The 19089-nt window shown below is 46.0% G+C and overlaps 3 protein-coding genes across 5 annotated transcripts; 1 reads left to right on the top strand and 2 right to left on the bottom strand.

Annotated features, from left to right (window-relative positions):
* Positions 1 to 66: 66 nt before the first annotated feature.
* On the bottom strand, positions 67 to 2939 carry mospd1 (motile sperm domain containing 1). 3 transcript variants are annotated; one of them, XM_084688051.1, is made up of 6 exons: positions 2809 to 2939; positions 1535 to 1843; positions 1346 to 1421; positions 981 to 1213; positions 635 to 796; positions 67 to 430 (listed from the first exon to the last, which is right to left on the bottom strand). In XM_084688051.1, exons 2-6 carry the CDS (start codon positions 1689 to 1691, stop codon positions 399 to 401), a joined length of 660 nt encoding a protein of 219 aa, XP_084544177.1. In that variant the 5' UTR covers positions 1692 to 1843; positions 2809 to 2939; the 3' UTR covers positions 67 to 398. The 3 variants fall into 3 exon arrangements, with proteins under 3 accessions (XP_084544177.1, XP_084544178.1, XP_084544179.1); XM_084688052.1 differs by having other exon boundaries at positions 1535 to 1846; XM_084688053.1 differs by lacking the exon at positions 2809 to 2939 and adding an exon at positions 2406 to 2537.
* Positions 2940 to 4265: 1326 nt separating this feature from the next.
* Positions 4266 to 16283, top strand: ints6l (integrator complex subunit 6 like). Its single transcript, XM_084688050.1, has 19 exons — positions 4266 to 4586; positions 4694 to 4771; positions 8609 to 8758; positions 9702 to 9791; positions 10173 to 10356; positions 10653 to 10781; positions 11077 to 11240; positions 11676 to 11828; positions 11975 to 12107; positions 12195 to 12289; positions 12435 to 12545; positions 12670 to 12885; positions 13006 to 13132; positions 13296 to 13438; positions 13543 to 13768; positions 14007 to 14396; positions 14628 to 14721; positions 14856 to 14971; positions 15182 to 16283. Exons 1-18 carry the CDS (start codon positions 4476 to 4478, stop codon positions 14956 to 14958), a joined length of 2697 nt encoding a protein of 898 aa, XP_084544176.1. The 5' UTR covers positions 4266 to 4475; the 3' UTR covers positions 14959 to 14971; positions 15182 to 16283.
* A 262-nt stretch (positions 16284 to 16545) lies between these two features.
* On the bottom strand, positions 16546 to 18322 carry mmgt1 (membrane magnesium transporter 1). The gene is made up of 4 exons (XM_084699073.1): positions 18171 to 18322; positions 17743 to 17795; positions 17534 to 17637; positions 16546 to 17427 (listed from the first exon to the last, which is right to left on the bottom strand). The coding sequence occupies exons 1-4, from the start codon at positions 18247 to 18249 to the stop codon at positions 17268 to 17270; spliced, it is 396 nt and encodes a 131-aa protein (XP_084555199.1). The 5' UTR covers positions 18250 to 18322; the 3' UTR covers positions 16546 to 17267.
* Positions 18323 to 19089: the final 767 nt, after the last annotated feature.

The raw sequence follows: 19089 nt of genomic DNA on the forward strand, positions 1-19089 counted from the left end.
AACACTCAGTTCCCCATTTTCTGGTACAAAATGACCATGAAAACAGACAGACAGACACAGGGTATATGAAGTCAGACAACATTTTTAATTCAAGCCTACCCCCTCCACAATATTTCTATACAAGCCCAGGGCCACTGACTCACACAGCCTTTGAGCATTTTCCCCCTTCTAGCTTCAGCGCTGAAGGTCTATGTTATTTGCATCAGTTCAGTCTTGTATTTTGAAGATGTATAAATGTATGTTTTTAGAGGAAGGGGGCAAATTGACCTGATACCCCACCCCCGTCCCCCCTCCCCCACCACTACCCTGTCACACATGGCCTTGGGGGTGTGAAGATCCTCTTCTTTATTTTGCTTCATCTGTTCCTCTCTTTCTCTCACTCCAGTGAGAAATGAACTTCATGTACGCAGAATAACCATTGTAAGAAGACCTGCAAGATAAACCACAAAGAGTGAGCTCAAACTGAATAACTGTAGGCATTTGAGCACTAAAGGATACTAACTTAACTTATCACAAGGTCTTAAGAAGAAGAATTACAGGAGAGGTCCTTAATAGTCAAATAAATGTAATTTTGGCTAGCCATAACATTTGATATGTCAAATGTTATGGCTAGTATGGCAAATGTGGTGCTCACCTAGAACATAAGCAGCTACAAGTTTTTTGTTAACACTTAAGTGGAGGTAGACAGGCACGGTGGATTCTTGCTCCCCCAGGGTAGGGAGCATGAGGGCAGCCATACACACCAATCCCAGCAGCACCGTCAGAAGACTGGGCCCTCCTGACACAACCCGGCTCTCTGTTTAAACACAGGAAAACAGACAGCAACGCTTTACCAAGTCCATTACTGACTTGCATTGCAAATGACTAAATGCACTGGAGTTTGGCGCCATCTAGTGACAAGAGAAGGAGCTAACGTTTTTGGACAAACCCTTTTACCACAACCACTGTTACATCTCACTCAAAGAGGGGGCTTGCCTTACCTGTCTGGAATGCAGTCTGTTCAAAGAACACACTGTCGGCCAGCTGCACCTTCAGCCTGCCCTCTTCCTCCTGAGGACGGGGGCTGGGGGGTTCCTGGGCCGCCGAGGGCCGCAGCGTGGCCGTCACCTCCTTCCGGCCCAAGGCCTTCCTCTGGCTCTGCTCCGACACTTGCAGCCGGAACTTATCGTACACCCCATAGTGGCAGGGCCGTACATCTCTGTGTCGGATCACTCTGAGAGCAGAGTGTTGCCATAGAAACATTAGAATAATGCTTCAGCCTTCAGTGTTCCGTTTTGGAATGTTGGAAGACAAAGACAAAGAGAAGGTTCACTTGAGCGCTAACAGGTTCTGTTCCATTACTCACATGTCAACACAGCACTGTGGTTTGACCGCTCCGGTGGCATCCACCACAGTATATTTGTTTGGCGCTGTGCATAGCACTGTAGGGGAGAAGACATGCGTAGAGGTTGGGTTTAAGTTATGGATACCCAGACGTGTTCTGCATGTAATACAATCAAACCAAAAAGCCAATTTTTACTGTAATTTCACCGACCTTTGAACTTGAGTGCGAACTCATAGGGGTTGTAGAGGGTGAGCACCTGCTTGTGGGACGTCTGCTCATCGGCATAGAAGACGAGCTCTGTGGGGAACACAAACACGGGAAGGCTTCCTTCCACAAGCTCCGGCTGCCGGCCCTGCTGCTGCTGCATTGGCTCCAGCTGAGCTCTCTTCTGCTCCCCTGTCTCTCGTCCTCTGTTTGGCAGGGCAGCGTCTCTCTCTCGGGGAGCTGTGCAGGTGTGTGACCTCCACTCTGGCTCAATGGGCCTTCCCACTCTCAGCTCCTTAAGGGCATGGTGTGGTCCTGCTTTGTGGACAACACAGAAAAGGATGGGTCACTCGAGACTCAATACTGAAGATCGTGGGTAGCAAATATGAGGTAACAGTAGAAAAGAAAAAGTGTAACCGCTCATGGCTATTATAGCTAGATTTAAGCAGCATTGGGCTGTTGTGACAAGCACTCAGATCTTGTGTCTGGTTAGTATCACTTGTTCTTCAGTTGCATTTCACTCCACGTGGCTAGTCACGTGAACATGTTTACTTGAAGCATCTCGCTCACTCCGACATTTCCGAGGTTGTGTGGTGTCGCAACATTATAGAACAACACAAGTTGGCTGAACACTGGACAATAACAGAGACCGCCTTTTAAACATGACGACTTAGCCTAACCTGTAACCTATACTTATCATGTGAGATTCAAAAATATAACTTTTTGTTCATGAAACTTTTTTTCTTTTACATGACCTAGGAGAAGAATTTGTGTTAAAATCTGGTTCGCTATTGACCAATGGCTTACACTATTGTATATGTTTCTACAATAAAGACAGACAACTCATTAGTAACGTAAAACAAGCTTGTAACCTTACCTTAACTTGAGAACGACACTCACTAGGTAGGCTACTGACGAGCGTATCGAAATGTAAGCTAACAAAAATTCTATCACTCATCGTAATGTACAAAAAATTGGCAAAGAGCAATCAAACAAATGTCCTATTATTGCTAGCTAGCAACATCGTTCAAACATGGGACAAGCATGAAATGCGTCTGTCATAAGCTAGCTAGCACTAGCCAGCTATCAAAACAAAGACCCAGACAGACAACAACTGCTGGCGAGCTGACATGCAATTACAAATAGCTACGCTACTGTAGCTAGCTTATCTGGCAGGTTTGCTTAACTCAAACAACAAGCGTTGTCATGTAAACGATTTAAAGCGAGTGAATGTAACTTCAGCTGAATAACCATTAGATATATTTGAAATGCTGCTTTACCTTTTCGCCGTCAATTTATAAGGGTTGCTTTAGGCACGTTAGGCTACTGTTTTGATGATCCCACCCTGTTTTTTTTTCTCTCGCTGTTCTTTGTCAATACACTGCAGATCGCGCGGTGAATGCTGGGATACTGGAGGCAAAGGAATTCCGCCAGAGTAGATTCATTACGTCATTAATGTCACTGCTCCATAAACGTCCATAACTAAAATAATCATGATTCTAAGCTCTTTTCGAGTTGTGTATGATCCTAGTTGTGAGCATAACCAACTTGGATACAAACGACTCCGCAAGACACCCATTTTGTCAATGAAAATAAATTCACTCAGATAAAAAGTTGCAACCATTTCATCTGTTATACAGGGCAGTATTAGCCTACCTATCTCTGTCAGTCTCCTAAGAACATTAATATATGGCCAGTGATCTATTTAATTGTACTCATATTTGTTTCTGACGGAACATTCACAAAGCAAAAGGCCTGAAAGAAATAGGGACACTGACTGTCGCTTAATTGCCACCACTTAAGAGGCCTGAAACGTTAGTGGTGGAATTGGGGAATGCATTTAATTGTATTGTCGGTCACATTGTGCGAGATCTGGCTTTCAAGTTTATATTTGATCTGTTGTGAATGTCATCAATGATTATGCAACCAAGCTTTCTAACCTATAAAAGGATGTAGCCTTCTGTACAGGCTCGTGGGCTGGTTGCTCACACATATGCAAGTAGACACTGGACAAACACGATCCACATTGAGCAAGCAAATCAGAAGGCGGGCGTTGTCTAGAATAAAAGCGGATATCTTAAAAGGAAATATAGAAACGATATAGGCCTACCAATACTTCCTCAGACAACGCTTCCTCAGTAGCGTAATTGCAATGACTAACAGCTAGGAGCCATGTTAGCTCAGTTTAGGCTACTGTTACGAGGACGTGGGCACGTATTAATGGCCCGAGTTTTTACAATAACATGGCGCTTCGAGTTGCTCTAGCTTTCATGGGTAGATTTAAAAGAAGGCAAATTAATTGTTTAAAAAAAAAAGTGTAGGCTACCGTACAGCAACAACATTCCCCACCCCCACCAGGGCGGCAAAAGGGAACCAGAGTACGCAGCGTAGCGTTTCATGTACACTATTACACTGTATTCTAGAGAGTTTGGCAGATTATCACTAGATGTATCTTACAGTTTATAGACATAACTTAAATGGAAATATTTTAAGACAAATATCGCTTCGAAACAACAAACATAACGTAAGCGTCCATAACTAAATATGATTACATTTGCTCTGTAGGCTATAGCGTAACTACTGCGCTCAGCTGTACTGAGTAGCTCGAAGGCGGATAAGAAAACCGTCTCGACCTCATTACATATTTATACACGGTAGGGAGTGGCCACTGTGAACAGGCTCAGCCAATACAATGATGGCGATGGGACGAAGGCGTTTCACTCTGTTCAGAACACAGAACTTCAACAGCGCGAGCCCAGTAGAGCTTGGGAAAGACAGATAGTCAGGCAGCGGCAAGGGGTGGCTGTACGACCCTCTTCTGGGGGGGTCTGATTATAACAAAATATATACACACATATGTGCATGCCCTGGCCGCAAGATAGGTCATATGACGATAATAGTTATTTTAGAAAGCATATAGCTGTATATCTATAGGCCTACATTTAAGATGCCTATTTTACTTTTCCTGATAGACACGTCCGCTTCTATGAATCAGCGCACTTATTTGGGTACGTCGTATCTGGACATTGCTAAAGGCGCGGTTGAGATCTTTATGAAGGTAAAGAATAATTTTACCCCGACTTTTTTTCCACAATAGCGATATGCCTGAATGGAGTAAAGTCCCTTCGACACGTTAATATGTACTGTATGATTTTCTTTTGACAGCTGCGTGCCCGAGACCCGGCTAGTAGAGGCGACAGGTACATGCTAGTTACATTCGATGATCCGCCATACGGAGTTAAGGTAATTCAAAATTAAATATTTCATGTGACTAGGCGCAGATATTTTTCTGTCAATGAGACTCTACTGTCCCTCTGGTTTCTAGCCGCGGGTTGGCTGGCCTCCCGGTGGTGAAAACGGCTATTTTGTTAAAATACCCGCAGACCCGGAGCAGCGCTGCCTCTAAACATAGCAGACATTTTGCTTTTGTGTTGGGAAAGCTCTCGGGCGCTGAGATGGAGGCGGAGAGATTTATTATCTGTCATGACGTCTCTTTTTTATTGTAGTGGATTGGCCAAGTAACCTGCACATCTTCTCATGCCCTCCCCTCACACCCGCTCTATGGCTGACCTCCATGCACTTCCATTGGCCAATGTGGACTGGGCAACTCTAACTTACTTCATGTGATACACCCTCTTTCCTCATCTAAATATTATGTAGGCGTTCACACAACATATATTTACGTCTAAATACGAGTTTACATCACAAGTTGTCATCTGTTTTAACGGTCATTACTAGTTTAGAAAATGCCCTTGCATGTACATGTTTTACGTCACAGCCCCTACACACACACACACACACACACACACACACACACACACACACACACACACACACACACACACACACACACACACACACCATAACTTGCTCCACCCTCAGCTTGATAAACAGTGATCCTTGAAAAGAAATAGTGCAGCCAACCCCATGACAATCATTAAATAAGGCACGGAGAGTCATTAGATCAAGTCTAAGCTTACAAGTACAACTGTCTTGTGGCATTGTAATGTACAAGTTGAAAGCACATAAGGACTCGCCCTGAGGATTTTAAAAACAAGAATGTTCTCTTCCACACAATAGTAATGGATAAGGTGGGAAGAGGCCTTTTCAAATGTCACATACCTTTAAACCATACCAACCATGTGATTTTAACCTCCCACAGGCACATGTTCACATCGCTTTGAACTGAGTCTTAAGTGAATAATTAAAAATACATTGCATACACTTGATTGAAAATGATTGATACTTCAATAGCCTCACATGTATGCTGCTTAGGTGTTGAAGGCACAGCCTGCAGCTCTATGTAGCTAAAGGAGAGCTGTATTTGTCGTTTGACTTTGACAGTGTGTTAGTGGTTCATTCCCTCGCAGTTCATTAGCTCGCTCTCTCTGGCAGGTGGCCAGACATCCTCCAGGGGGCTTTTCTTATCCTCCTACACCCCCACCCCCTTCACCTCCCACCCACCCTCAACCCTCCATGAATACACCCACATCCTCTCTCCCACATATTGCGAGGATAAAGGGTACATTACATAAAATGTTAACTTGCTGTCCGTACATGCCAGTTTTGGTGCCTTTTCCGATGTGAAATGTCTCAAGGCGATTAGCTGTGTTTGTAGCCTAGCACATGTAGGAAGGATCCCCCTGAATGTGGGCCTGTTCACTACCAGACAGGCAGGGACGGCTCAACATATAACGGCTGTGAATGTGTTGTGGGGTGTTATGGCATCTGACCACTGGATTTGTAGACTTCCACTGAGAGACTCTCTTTAGCCCCGCTTCATTATTCATGACATATTCAGCAGCTAATCAGAGTGGAGATCCATGGAGACGCTAGCTGAGACAATGCTGTCTTTCCGTCTCTCTAGTCTGAGCTCACTTGTTGTTCTGCTCATGGACCAGAGGAACGTCATTCTTCCTTCTGCCTGCCCTGCTGCTGACATTTTTTTCCACTTGGACTTCCTTCTCTCTCTTTTACTTCACACTTCTTTCGTCTTTGGCATAACATGCTACTAGGCAGATGGCATTCTCTGTTTACTGGTGTGTGGCTCTCATCCACCACTTATGAGTCAACTGGTGCCTAACAGGTCCATGGGAATGCGAGAGTTGTTTTTGTAATGTTTGGTTGGGTGAGGTTTACAAATGTGAAACACTGGAGCTCTAATCATACAGGCATGCGTTAGCTGCCCGCATCTATCTTGGCCCTGTGTGTCTGGGAGCTGGCTTTGGATGCCTGTGACAGGTACATGCTGATACTTACTTGATAATAAACACTCTTTTCCTCTCATAATTGCTCTCACGCAAAGTTGTCATCTCTTATCTGGCTCTGCACTGAAGTCAAGGAGTCGGAACCTCAAGAGCATTCCTGTCACAGGCAGGAGGATCCAGCTGCATATCCTGCGAGCGCTCCGGCAGCAGTGACCCTCCCTCTCCTGGGCTCTGTCTCATGCAGCCTCGACCAGCTGCAGCCTATAGACAGCTCCTCAGGCCAAGATGGAAGCAGCACACTCCTACTGTTGAGAACATTATTGCACCCTTTGTACCGAATTGCGGTCCTGTCAAGTTTTGAAGTCTATTGAAGGACCATAGGAACTAGTTTGTATTTACAGTAGGACTCTTCCTCGCTTCCTCACTGGGCCTTAAACAGAGCAACTTATCTGTTTGTTTGTTTTTAAGTCTTTAGACTGACAGTACATGGCCGTTGTCCTGATGTAATGCTTTTAGAAAACACACTAATACAAATGGCATGATCTAATACTGGAAGCGGTGACAGAGATCCAGACAGGAAAGCCCCCGTGACCCCTTGTCTGTGCCTATGTCACTAGCTTACACTATTGGCTATTAACGGATGTGCTGTTACAGTGAGCACAGCCCACTGCATTACAGTGTCACTGTGCTAATACAATACAGCCACTATGCTGATCTCCATGCATTAGCCTACATTTCCATGGCCATGAATACAGCAACACACTGCCGGAGCACAGCTCTCCCTGGGCCCTCTTCTGTCTCTTCCCTGTCGACCTTCTATCTTGTTTACTCTTAGTTGCCAGCTTAGACAAGGTTATGATAAAAGGAGGAACCCTGATTGCACACTTGCAGGCAATGAATTGTTTATGTGGAAGAAAAGGAGAGTCGAGCAGGAAAGAAACTGAAATATAGTGTTGTCTGAATTATTGAGTGTGAGGAAGTCCTAGGAGTTGAACTGCCTGACAGCAGGATTTTAGTTTTCAGTCACTTCTCAAAAAAGAAAGGTGGCTCCAGATTCCACTTGGTGGTTTGCGTGTGTGTGTGTTAGTTGTGTCTGTGCCGACTACAGCATGTGTTATTGTGGTTCTTTATATGGGGTAGTCCCATTAACTCAGTCATGGAATGTGGTTTGCATTGATTTAATGTTTTTCTCTTTTTTGTGTGCTTTGCTTTCGCTCATTGAACACATTCCTTCTTTAACTTGTTTCACTCTTCTGCACTCTCTTTCTCTCTATCGCCTCCTTTCTCTCTTAAAGAAGCATGGTAGCACTACCAAAACGCTGGTAAGCTTCAGGTCATCCTTAGATTAAGCATAAGGCTGTAACTGTAAGGTACTTGACCTCCCTGGAGACCAGGAGCAGCCAGCCAGTCAGCCAGCCAGCAGCCACACACTCACAGTTAGCTACTCTCCCACGGGAAGAACTTCTCTCCCTATGGATAGTCAGCACTGGGAGATGTTATTCTGAGAGAGTTATTAGTGTCTAGGCCTTCTAGTAGGGCTTTATACACATCAGACATGTTCAAGGAGAACAATAACATCTTTTAATTGAATCTCTCTGCCATGGTAATATCATGTTCACAAGCAGATCATACTGGCCATTCAGGCATTCTGTCTCGCAAACTGAGCACAATTTCTAATATGAGAAATAGTGAGCCTCAATGCTCTGGGGTCAAGGTAATTTGATGCTCTCTGAGTGTGTGTTTGCGTGTGATGTGTGGTTGTTTACGAGGGGATGTTTATGCCTGTTCATGGTGTTGTGTGACGTCGGGTTGGCTCCCTCCGAGAGTGTGTCGCTGTGAGTGTGATGTGACACAGGATCCATGTGGGTTTCAGGCGGGCTGGAAGGAGAACCATGCTACCTTCATGAGTGAGCTGAAGAACCTGCAGGCGTCTGGTCTGACCACGCTGGGCCACGCCCTCCGCACAGCGTTTGACCTGATGAACCTCAACCGCCTCGTCTCTGGCATCGACAACTATGGACAGGTAGGCGCGCGCACACACACACACACCTTCTGGAATTTTTCAACTGGGTTCCATTGCCACCGTTCCCTCACAGTTCCCCCTTCATAATGGTTTCATTCTTTCATTACCTCCTTTAGATTAGATGATCATTTATTCATATCATGTTAGAAATGACTACTAGATCATCAACAAGTTAGTGCATGCCGAGTTAGGTGACATCCAATCGGAGCTCACTCCACTGTGGCTTGCATCAGTCGTCATCAGCACTCCATCCTCACACATTGTTCTCCGAACCTTTGCCTGAAAGCTATGATGGATTAGCACACTTGAGAGGGTTAGGCTAGTGGTGTGCATCAGTAGTGTAAATCTACTTAGGTATTCTCCCAGTAAGTGTGGTAGAGAGAACGCTGACCCCTACAGTACAGAGGAAGAGCTGGTCTCTGTCCTCAAAGACTCACACAAGGACACTACTTCTCTTCCCCCCTCCCCCTCCTCCTCCTCCTCCCCCTTCCCCCCCCTCCTCCTCCTCCTCCTCCTCCCCCTCCCCCCCCCTCCTCCTCCTCCTCCTCCTCCTCCTCCTCCCCTCCTCCTCCTCCCCTTCCTCCTCTCCCAGCATGGCCAGCCGTTGAGCATCGACAGCAGAAAAGGGGGCAGCGCAGAATTCTGTACCCATACCACCTCTGGATGAATAGAATGTATCTGTAGTGCATGTTTGAACTGGTTGTCGTTCCTGACAATGTCATTGTAAAGGTCTACATAAGAGTAATGGGCTGTCTGAATGTAGGTGAATGTCATTCATGATAAGGGACATTTCCCAGTGCCGTGCAGAAGGGCTGCTTGGTGACTGTACATCTCAATATGCCTGCGTGGCTGAGCTCTGTAGACACAGAAGCCAGTCCAACAGTAACCCACATTGAATGGTGCATTTGAAAGTCTTTTAACGCCGACTGTCTTTTCCCCTCAGGGCCGTAACCCGTTCTTCCTGGAGCCGTCTGTGATCATCACCATCACGGACGGGAACAAGCTGACACACAGCTCGGGCGTGCCTGACGAGGTGACAGCAGTCTCCTGTCATCTGACACACACCCAAAGACGCCAGCTCAGAACCAGAGGCTGAAACCTGTCTGTCCGTCTCAGCCTCTGAGACCAATACGTTGAAAATCCCCCTAGACTTCATTGGACCCAGTGTGTGTGTCCCGTCTCCTTGTATGCATGAAATGGGTATAGCTCGGTGACGTCCCAGGTTCAAATCCCTGTTGCTTTCGCAGATATGGGGATTTGATGCTTTTAAAAGCATTGCTTCTCAAGTGTATGGACATGATAGTAGGTCAGGGGGAAAAAACGACAAGGGGAAACACTGCTTGACCTTGACATGTTTCATGTTATCATGTACACTACCTCACCCTCTCCTTTATGTACTCCCTGACTTCCCCAGCTGCACCTGCCCCTGAACTCTCCTCTGCCGGGCAGCGAGCTGACCAAGGAGCCTTTCCGTTGGGACCAGCGTCTCTTTGCCCTGGTGCTCCGCCTGCCCGGGGCCTCCACGCCCGACAGCGAGCAGATGGGCAGCGTCCCCACGGACGAGTCTGCCATCACCCAGATGTGCGAGGTCACCGGAGGTAGGGAGGAGGAGGCCATTAGGGACAGCTTTTTAGCTGTAAAGAAGACTGATTTTCAGCAATATCTTTTCCTGATTTGTAAGCACCCTGGTTTAGGACCACAACTGTCCTGCTCTCTACCTCTCTGCTGTTTATGACACTGCAGTGCTAATGGTGTCTGGAGTCATTTATAATGCAACACCTGTAATGTTCTCATTGACTGGGTATTTATTCTGCAACACTGACTCTCATGTATTCTTAGTGTCTATTCTCTGCCAGAGGAGGAAACACAACTCTCTCTCCTCTCCATCTCTCAGGACGGTCGTACTGTGTAAGGACTCAGAGGATGCTGAACCAGTGTCTGGAGTCTCTGGTCCAGAAGGTTCTGAGCGGCGTCGTCATTAACTTTGAGAAGACAGGGCCGGACCCGCCTCCGATTGGTGAAGGTATGTTCCAGAGGTGGGCCGGGCTGAGTTTGCATCTGCTGGTTGCATCTCAAGGTGACTCTGAAGGTAGTTGATTGATGTGCAGCACACAGCTGTCTCAGTCTTCTGAAAAAAGAGGGACTCATTTGAATGCTCCGCAAACATTTCTTTCCTTTCAAAATTCCGTTGAGAAATCCCGAACCCACAAGTCGTTCACCAAAAGTATGAATTGATGAGACTATTGAGCCCACATCTGTGTTAGTGTTGTATGGTTGAGAGGCTGCCTCTCTCACTGTGTCCGTCTGTGTGTGTACAGATGGTGTGGTGGACCCGGTCCGACCCGTGTCCTCCTTCAGTCCGCAGCCCTGGCACAGCTGCCACAAGCTCATCTACGTACGGCCCAACCCCAAGACAGGGGTGCCCGTTGGCCACTGGCCCATCCCAGAGTCCTTCTGGCCGGACCAGAACTCCCCTACTCTGGTGAGTGGAGGGTGGAAGCTGCACTCATTTTTTACATCTGACCAGACCACCAAAGAGAGGCCCCATTAGTTTCTCATTAGTCCCCCTCATTTGACATTCATGAAGGATATTAACCTGAAAGGGAGAGTGACCATTTAGCCACTGCAGAGTGCATACGACTGCAGGGATGCTCTAGATTCAAATGGCTTGGATAATAGGTAGTCATGCTCTCCTCACTGTTGCTTTCTGGGAGCTGTATTTCTCCTGACCACTGGCCTGAGGGCAAGACTGACTGCTAGCAGACAGAAGCCTTTGAACAATCCATCATAGGGTTGTATACTCTCTAATCTCTTTTTGTTCCCCGCTGTCCTACCCAGATAAGGTTTGTGTTGAGAGAGATAAAAGTTATAGACAGTAAATACTCCGTCTCCCTCTGTCCATCCGCTCTTCCCCAAGCCGCCCCGCTCCTCCCACCCTGTGGTGCGCTTCTCCTGCGTGGACTGTGAGCCCATGGTGATTGACAAGCTGCCCTTTGACAAGTACGAGCTGGAGCCTTCGCCCCTCACCCAGTACATCCTGGAGAGGAAGTCTCCTCACATGTGCTGGCAGGTAAAGTAAACACACACGCAAGCAAGCAAACAAGCAAGCAAACAACCGCCGGCATCCACTAGCTTTTTGGAGTATGTTTTATACATGTCAGTCAGAGCTTGTTGTCATTCTCCTCCTGCCCCCCCCCCCTCCCCCTCCCTCTCCAGGTGTTTGTCAACAGCAGTGGGAAGCACAGTGACCTGTCTGAGCCCTTTGGCTACTTGAAGGCCAGCACCACTCTCACTTGTGTCAACCTCTTTGTCATGCCTTACAACTACCCTGTTCTCCTGCCACTACTCGGTAAAGGAGGCTTGCACCAGTGGAGTATTTTGCATAGTGATATCTCCTCTGCATCCCTCCCTCATTTTCCTCTGTATCTCTTCACAGATGACCTGTTTAAAGTGCATAAACTGAAGCCAAACCCCAAATGGCGGCAGGCTTTCGAGATGTACCTGAAGACCATGCCTCCTTACTTTCTCTTGGTAACGCATGGAGCCACATCTCGTCTCTGTTCCTATCATGTCTGTGCCTGTATCGATACAGGAGCAACCCTAAACTCTCTCTCTCTCTCTGGCTTGTCTGTCTGTCTCTCTATTTCTCTGTCTCTTTTTGGCTTCCTCTTAACAGCCCTTGAAGAAAGCCTTGAGGATGATGGGAGCACCCAACCTGATCTCAGACAACATGGACTGTGGCCTCAGCTACAGTGTCATCTCCTACCTAAAGAAACTCAGCCAGCAGGTCAGTCCGACCCCATCCTTCCTCTGTCTCCACACCAGAGCGGCGTCTGTGTAGCCTACAACACATCCACGCACATACATGTGCAGCTGGTGTAATACAAGTTTGTTTTCATGTCTATCTTCAGGCCAAGATGGAATCAGACCGTTTGATTGTGTCCGTCGGGAAGAGGCCTCCCCAGGAGACGGGGATCAAAGTGAAGAACCACTCCAGCGCCTTGTCCCTGGCCCACCGCAAGGACTTCAAACAGCTGCTCCAGGGGATCACCGGGGAGATGCCCCTGCGCCTCGCAGACGTCAACTTCAAAGAGTTTGCCGGCTTTCAGATTGCGCTGCTCAACAAGGTACAGGAGGCGGGAGGCTCGCGTGGTGCTCGGTGGTTGTGAGGGCAGTGAGAGGGACAACTGTGAGAGGGAGGGGGTTGTTTGGGCTCTCACTGGAGTTCTGTTGGTTTCTCTCCTCAGGACCTGAAGCCACAGGCTTACCGGAACGCCTATGACATCCCCAGACGGAACCTTCTAGATCAGCTGACACGTATGCGCTCCAACCTGCTGCGGACTACTCAGAAGCTCATCCGAGGACAAGATGAAGGTACATAGTTAGATAGATAGATACATGGGTAATTTGGAAGATCCCTTGGGGGAGATGGGGATGGCCCTAATAGTGTTGTTCTCCGAAGCCCAATTAAAACAGTATCCCAATGAGGATGAATGACCTTACGGTGGTTTTAATGGGCCAACTTGCTTGTTATTAGACTACCTTCATAGTATCCCAGTGGCACAGATGGGGAACTATCAAGAGTACCTTAAGCTGATGCCTTCCCCTTTGAGGGAGATTGACCCCGACCAACCCAAACGCCTGCACACATTTGGAAACCCCTTCAAACAGGACAAGAAGGTACCAGCACTCATGAATAACAAGCAAACACATTTCCATGTACACGTGACACGTTTCTAATGCCTAAATACAAACAATGATGGATCTCGTCTTTCATCCGACAGGGGATGATGATAGACGAAGCGGACGAGTTCGTAACGGGGCCCCAGAACAAGAAGAGGGCCGGCGGTGATCCCAACCTGGGCTCCGCCCTGAAGAGGAGGCGGAGCATGTCCCCTCTGCTGCGCCGGCCACAGACTCCACCCATCATCACCAACCATGTGCTGGGGAAGGGGCCGGCGGGGGCCCTGGGACAGGCGGGACTCATCAAGCCCATCCCACTGCACAAAGGTGGGAAAGAGATAAAGCATCTACAGGATAGGACCTTGAATGGGGTATACAGGGAGATCAGAGGGCTGGACAATGTGCAAAGTTATCTGACTAAGGTTTATGGTATGTATAGTATAGTGTAGTAGTATTAAGATTAATTACATTAGGATGATGCAGGATGCAAAAAAAACGATGTCTATTTGATCATGCGGTTCCTCCCCCTGGCCATGTAGTGAAGCGTCCTCTTCTCTCCCCCCAGGAGCGGAGGGCAACAGTGTGTTGGCCATCGACAGTAATGGGGAGGGGGGTCTGGGGGATGATCCGGGGGACGGCTGGCCTGCAGAGGTGGACGGCGAGGGAGGGAGCCCAGCCTCGCTCCCCCTGGACGAACGGGAAGGAATGTGTGATGGGGACAGTGGGGAGGACAGGGGCGAGATGGAGGACAGGCTGGATGAGGATGGGCTGGACGAGCGACCCTCTGAGAGGCAGCAGAACTACAGCGGTCTGAGCCCCCCAGGCCAGGAGGAGGCGCTAGGAGACGCTGGAGCGGACCTGGCCATGCCGGGGACGGTGGTGGTGATGCCACTAGATGGCAGCAACGCAGAGCTGCGCACGCGAGTTATCAAGGAGGTCCGGAAACCTGGACGTAGTGAGTTTAACCTGATTTGTGTATTGCTAGCACCACACACATACCTACAGTAACATAAACCAGGCAATGGTGTAATGTAGTGTCATCATTGAATAGAGATGTCAGATTGAATTTAAACTAGGTCAGTATAGATCAGTAACTGTTCCCCATGCAAATCTATACAGTTAACGCCTATATCTGTTACCATCTGGACCTGGGTTTAACCCTGCGTGTGCTTGTGGTCGCCCTTAGACTACGAGACCATATTCCAGCTCCTGCAGGAGGTGAAAGGTCCTGTGACGGTACAGAGGTATTTTATTCATCACGCCATCAAAGAGGCTGCCAGGTAAACCCCACTAGCCACACTCAGGGAAAAGAACACAGAGCTATGCTAACTCAGAACACTAAGTGACACTGTGTTGACAGACCAACATGGACATTTTCAGATAAGTACATTTCCTGTCCCCCCCTCCCCCACAGGTTTAAGAAGCGGGTGCTCATCCAGCAGTTGGAGACCGCCCTTGAGGAGATTGAGGAGAGGCACTTGTTGACTGCCCGTCTCAACAACGACCATGGGAGATAGTGACGAGGACAGGGTACCCAGCAAGACTGTGCACAAACACAAAACTCCCAATGTGGAAAACACTGCCACAACGGCACACACCATCTCATAGAACTGCCAGCCTGGTCTGGGAGAGAGAACAGGAGTGGTGAAGGGGATTGGAGAGGGACAAACGTGGAATGAGGTGTCTCCATGATGTGGGCTGAAGTCCTTGTCCTTGTGCTGTGACTTTGTGCTTGCACAGCTCCCTCCCAGGGGTGAAAGGTTGGGGGCTTTACCTTGGGAGAAGGCCACAGGATTGAGCCTGAAGGAAGACCAATCAGCTAAGACTTTGAATGTAATCCTCTCTACGCTGACGGCGGCCAGTGGTGACCATGTGACTCCGGTCTGTCTACAAACATGAATTCATTCACACAGATATTGTCTGAACTGTTCAATCAGGTATGGCACACACGGTGCAGATAGAACATTGTAGGACAGGGGACAGGATTTGTCATGTGAGGCATGCATTGGAACTCATATTAACATGATTTCTGAACATGATTAGGACTAACTGCAGCAAGCTGCAGGGCTCATTGCAGTCCAAAGCAATAAGGACCTTTAGGTAAAGCGCTAGTGTAATGTTCAAGACACATTTGAAGTAAACTGTGTACTGTGTACTGACCTAATAACCTGAGTCTCACATGAGAAATCTGATCTACCTCAACTCTTTTGATTTGTGTTGTTCGTGTGTGTGTGTACTGCGTGGACAGACAGGGCCGGGGTCCAATCAGAGGTGGACCTAATGCATCCTCAGTAGATCTGTTGTCTTAGCGACATGACCTGAAAGCAATGTTTTATGGAGCCCAACATGACTCAAAGCAATAGTTCTTGTCAAGTCGTATATGCTCAGTTGCTTGTGGGCCTTGGTGAGTCAGAGACGTGATAAGAAGCCACCTGTTTGGTCCATCTCCAGGACCTAGAGCCTAGCCTATTATAAACTCCTCCTCTTCTTTGGCTCCTCACAATCTCTCCATTGATTCTCTCCTTGAATAACTGTTGGGGCAAGTAAAACCCCTGCTCCCCCAGTCACCTGTTCTACAACTGGGACAGCTGGTTAGCCACCACCTGCTTCGTGGCATCCTGTTGACAAACACAGTTCTTTTCTGATGTGTCCATGGAGTTTGTTTTTACATGAAAGATATGTATACTACTTTGTAATGTTCATAAAGAATATAGAATATTTTTGGATGTTGTTCATACCTGAACATAAAAATATATTATTTTGAAAAAAAGTTGTATAAAACCAATTTTATAAATGGTTATATATGATGAAAATTTTACGAGGTTTTATAAAATAAATATATAAAAACAAAACAATGCTGTTGAAATACTTTGTGGCTACCTATTTTAAGTATTGCAGAATTCTCAAGAAATCTTAAGTCCACGTTACATGCTTATGGATCAAATTGAAAAGAGGGTAAGTCTGAATATTACAAAATATAATTGTGTCTAAACATATTTCGATATTTGGGCTTGAAGATAACCTTATTGATGGTGTTACGTGGTTGTGTACTCATGCATTTTCTCTATCAATTATTGGAAGTCAAATCTCCACAGGACACATGGTAAAATCTCTGAATGATTTTTATTAAGTTAAAAACAATCTGAGTCTTAACAAAATGAAAAAAAAAAAAAAACATTGCCCAAGCAAATGTACCATTAGTCTCCACAGTGTTCACAGTATCATTAGATTTGCTGTAACACTTCCTCTGCTTTCATCCCCTCCAGGCTTGGTTTCAGTGGTTTCCATTACCACAACTCTGTATTGCAATAATTTGTTCATAGCTACCTTTGAAGCCTCCTTCACAACTCAGGGAGATGGTGTGATGGTCATGGAATTCTCTCCCTCCGAGTAAGTAAAGGCTTATCACCTCATAAGATAAATCTTATTTCAGCAGAAAACATGAAATACATAGTTGCTCAAGACAGCTGTTCAAGATGAATGTGTGGCAAATAAAACAAACATTCTCTATACCCTTAGTCCAATAACAAATAACAATACCCCGAAGCAACTTGGAAGGGGTAGGACTAGGGATAGATGTTTAACTGACTAGCAATCAAAATTATGTACAAACAAACCTGCCTTGAAATTGAAGGGGTTGGCACAGTCAAGAGTTAAATATTGAAACCACTTTTATGGAAAGAGATGCACAGCATATTGTACAGCATATTAATATATGTACAAAGAAAAATTAAAAGGAGGGACAAGGGTAATCCACTCGCATCTAAACCAAAAAGCTTATCTGTGCACAGAAACAAAATGACATGTGGGCAGGAAAAGGCCAGTCTCAGTGCAAATGCTCCAGCTTGCGTAGCCGCAGAGGATTGGAAGGCAGGGCCTGTTGGTTTTGGGCTGTGGAAGCTTCTTGGTCCGGGCTACGGAAGAGCACCCGGCCTCTGTGGTTGAACAGGTAGAAAGACGGGTGGTTCTTCAACGTGTCAAATGTCCTAGAGGTGGGAAGAAAGTCATTGAGCATTCTACTTCACTGACATGTACCTCAACCACATGTCAACAGGATGAATGTAGGATGCCTGGTGGGTAATTGATGCTTACTTGTTTTTCAGTTCCGAAGACGCATCCATGTCTTTGAACTCTCCAGCAATGTGGACTATACCATAGCATGTCAAAACAAATGCTAAAAAAGTCTGCAATACAATCTGCAAAATAAAAAAGGAATTGTTATTATAAACACTAGACATCTCATTCAGAGCCCAAATGGTCTATTGTTGAAGTGCTACAGTGGTAAAATAAAGATTTCTTACATCTATTGGTAGTGTTTCATTCTCCTTTTCTGTTAAACGCATGTAGGATCGATCTGTCGGGAAGTGGAAAAGAGACAATAAGCAAACTATGACATTTTCCTTTATCACAGCACACCTTCATGCCATGATGTAATCTTTAAAATTGTGGCCAATTGCCTGAACTGCAGCATGTTGCTACTGGCAAAGGTAACGTTACAACGTATTTAATACATCTTTGATTCGCCTCAGTTGCTGCAGAATTGGTTAGCGTTTTCGTAGGTGTACCAAGGCAAGAGGCATCACCGTGCAAGCTTGTTGTACGCAGTAACTGGCTAGTGACAATGACAGGCCGCAATTGTTCACAGCTTGATCGAAATATAACGGATTGTAGCCTAAGCTTAAAGGAAATTCAAGTATACGTTCGTTTCTTTTTCACATGTAATACTTACGCTGTGCTGCTGAAAAAGCTGCATGGGCCAAGGCAAAAAGACCAAATCCGACTACACCTTTCCAGAAAGACGAAGCCATCTTCAACCGTAGTAGTGTGATTCTCGCTTCGACAGATGAAACTAACTTCCGGTTGCGTATTTCCGAAGATTTTCAAAATAAAAATCTATTGTACTTCTCGTTTTTTACTGATCTTGTGTAATATGACACAATTTGTATATCACAAATCGCATTACAAAGGTATTTAGTAGGCTAAATATAATAACATAATATATAATAACATTAAAAAAAAAGTTTTTCTTTTGCATTAGCTGTTTCAATCATGTCCATGTTGATTGCTACTTTTAAACGTCACTGAGAGATAACGGATAAAGTTAATTTAGCAATGTTAATAAAAAGAACTACAGCAGAAAAATAACAACCGTCCGGAAGACGTGTTCCGTTTTATGAAATACCCCTAGGACTGGGAGGTTCTAACCACTTTTATTTTGATCAAAAAACTCACGTAAAACCGGAAACTCTATGCCAAATACGTCTGAGTTATTCATCCTTCATACCTCCGACCCTCCTCTTTTTGGTAATCTCTAAATCTGATCATCTAATCTAATTGTGACAGCCCGTGCAAAAATAACCATGCCCCAGTCAAGATATAGGAATTATTTTTAAGAGAGAAAGCAATATTGCATTTTTCTAAAAAATCTGGTCTCATTCAAAGTGTCGTTCTTTACTTATGTAATACAAATTCTCGCAGATGAAAACCAAAACTCTCCAAGTACGTTTCCGTCCTCTGTCCACACCATGCCTAATGCCTATGGAATGGATATATTTCGTTTAGTAAAGAATAGCTCACACCTTCCCCCCTTACTGTACCTCATAATTTGATGCCTTTTCTCTATCACCTTGACTTTTGTTATTTCAACA

Source organism: Hypomesus nipponensis, chromosome 1, assembly GCF_054491055.1.
Source record: "Hypomesus nipponensis isolate SF chromosome 1, ASM5449105v1, whole genome shotgun sequence".
Taxonomy (NCBI): Eukaryota; Metazoa; Chordata; class Actinopteri; order Osmeriformes; family Osmeridae; genus Hypomesus; species Hypomesus nipponensis.

Excerpts from the sequence above, each read along its gene's own strand:
- mospd1 (XM_084688051.1), bottom strand. The coding sequence starts at position 1,691 with ATGCAGCAGCAGCAGGGCCGGCAGCCGGAGCTTGTGGAAGGAAGCCTT. Across the intron at positions 797-980 it reads ACAGACTGCATTCCAGACAG|AGAGCCGGGTTGTGTCAGGA; the intron begins GTAAGGCAAGCC and ends GTGTTTAAACAG. Across the intron at positions 431-634 it reads TGTAGCTGCTTATGTTCTAG|GTCTTCTTACAATGGTTATT; the intron begins GTGAGCACCACA and ends TTTATCTTGCAG.
- ints6l (XM_084688050.1), top strand. The coding sequence starts at position 4,476 with ATGCCTATTTTACTTTTCCTGATAGACACGTCCGCTTCTATGAATCAG. Across the intron at positions 8,759-9,701 it reads GCATCGACAACTATGGACAG|GGCCGTAACCCGTTCTTCCT; the intron begins GTAGGCGCGCGC and ends TTTTCCCCTCAG. Across the intron at positions 11,241-11,675 it reads ACCAGAACTCCCCTACTCTG|CCGCCCCGCTCCTCCCACCC; the intron begins GTGAGTGGAGGG and ends CTCTTCCCCAAG.
- mmgt1 (XM_084699073.1), bottom strand. The coding sequence starts at position 18,249 with ATGGCTTCGTCTTTCTGGAAAGGTGTAGTCGGATTTGGTCTTTTTGCC. Across the intron at positions 17,796-18,170 it reads AGCTTTTTCAGCAGCACAGC|ATCGATCCTACATGCGTTTA; the intron begins GTAAGTATTACA and ends ACTTCCCGACAG. Across the intron at positions 17,638-17,742 it reads ATGAAACACTACCAATAGAT|ATTGTATTGCAGACTTTTTT; the intron begins GTAAGAAATCTT and ends TTTATTTTGCAG.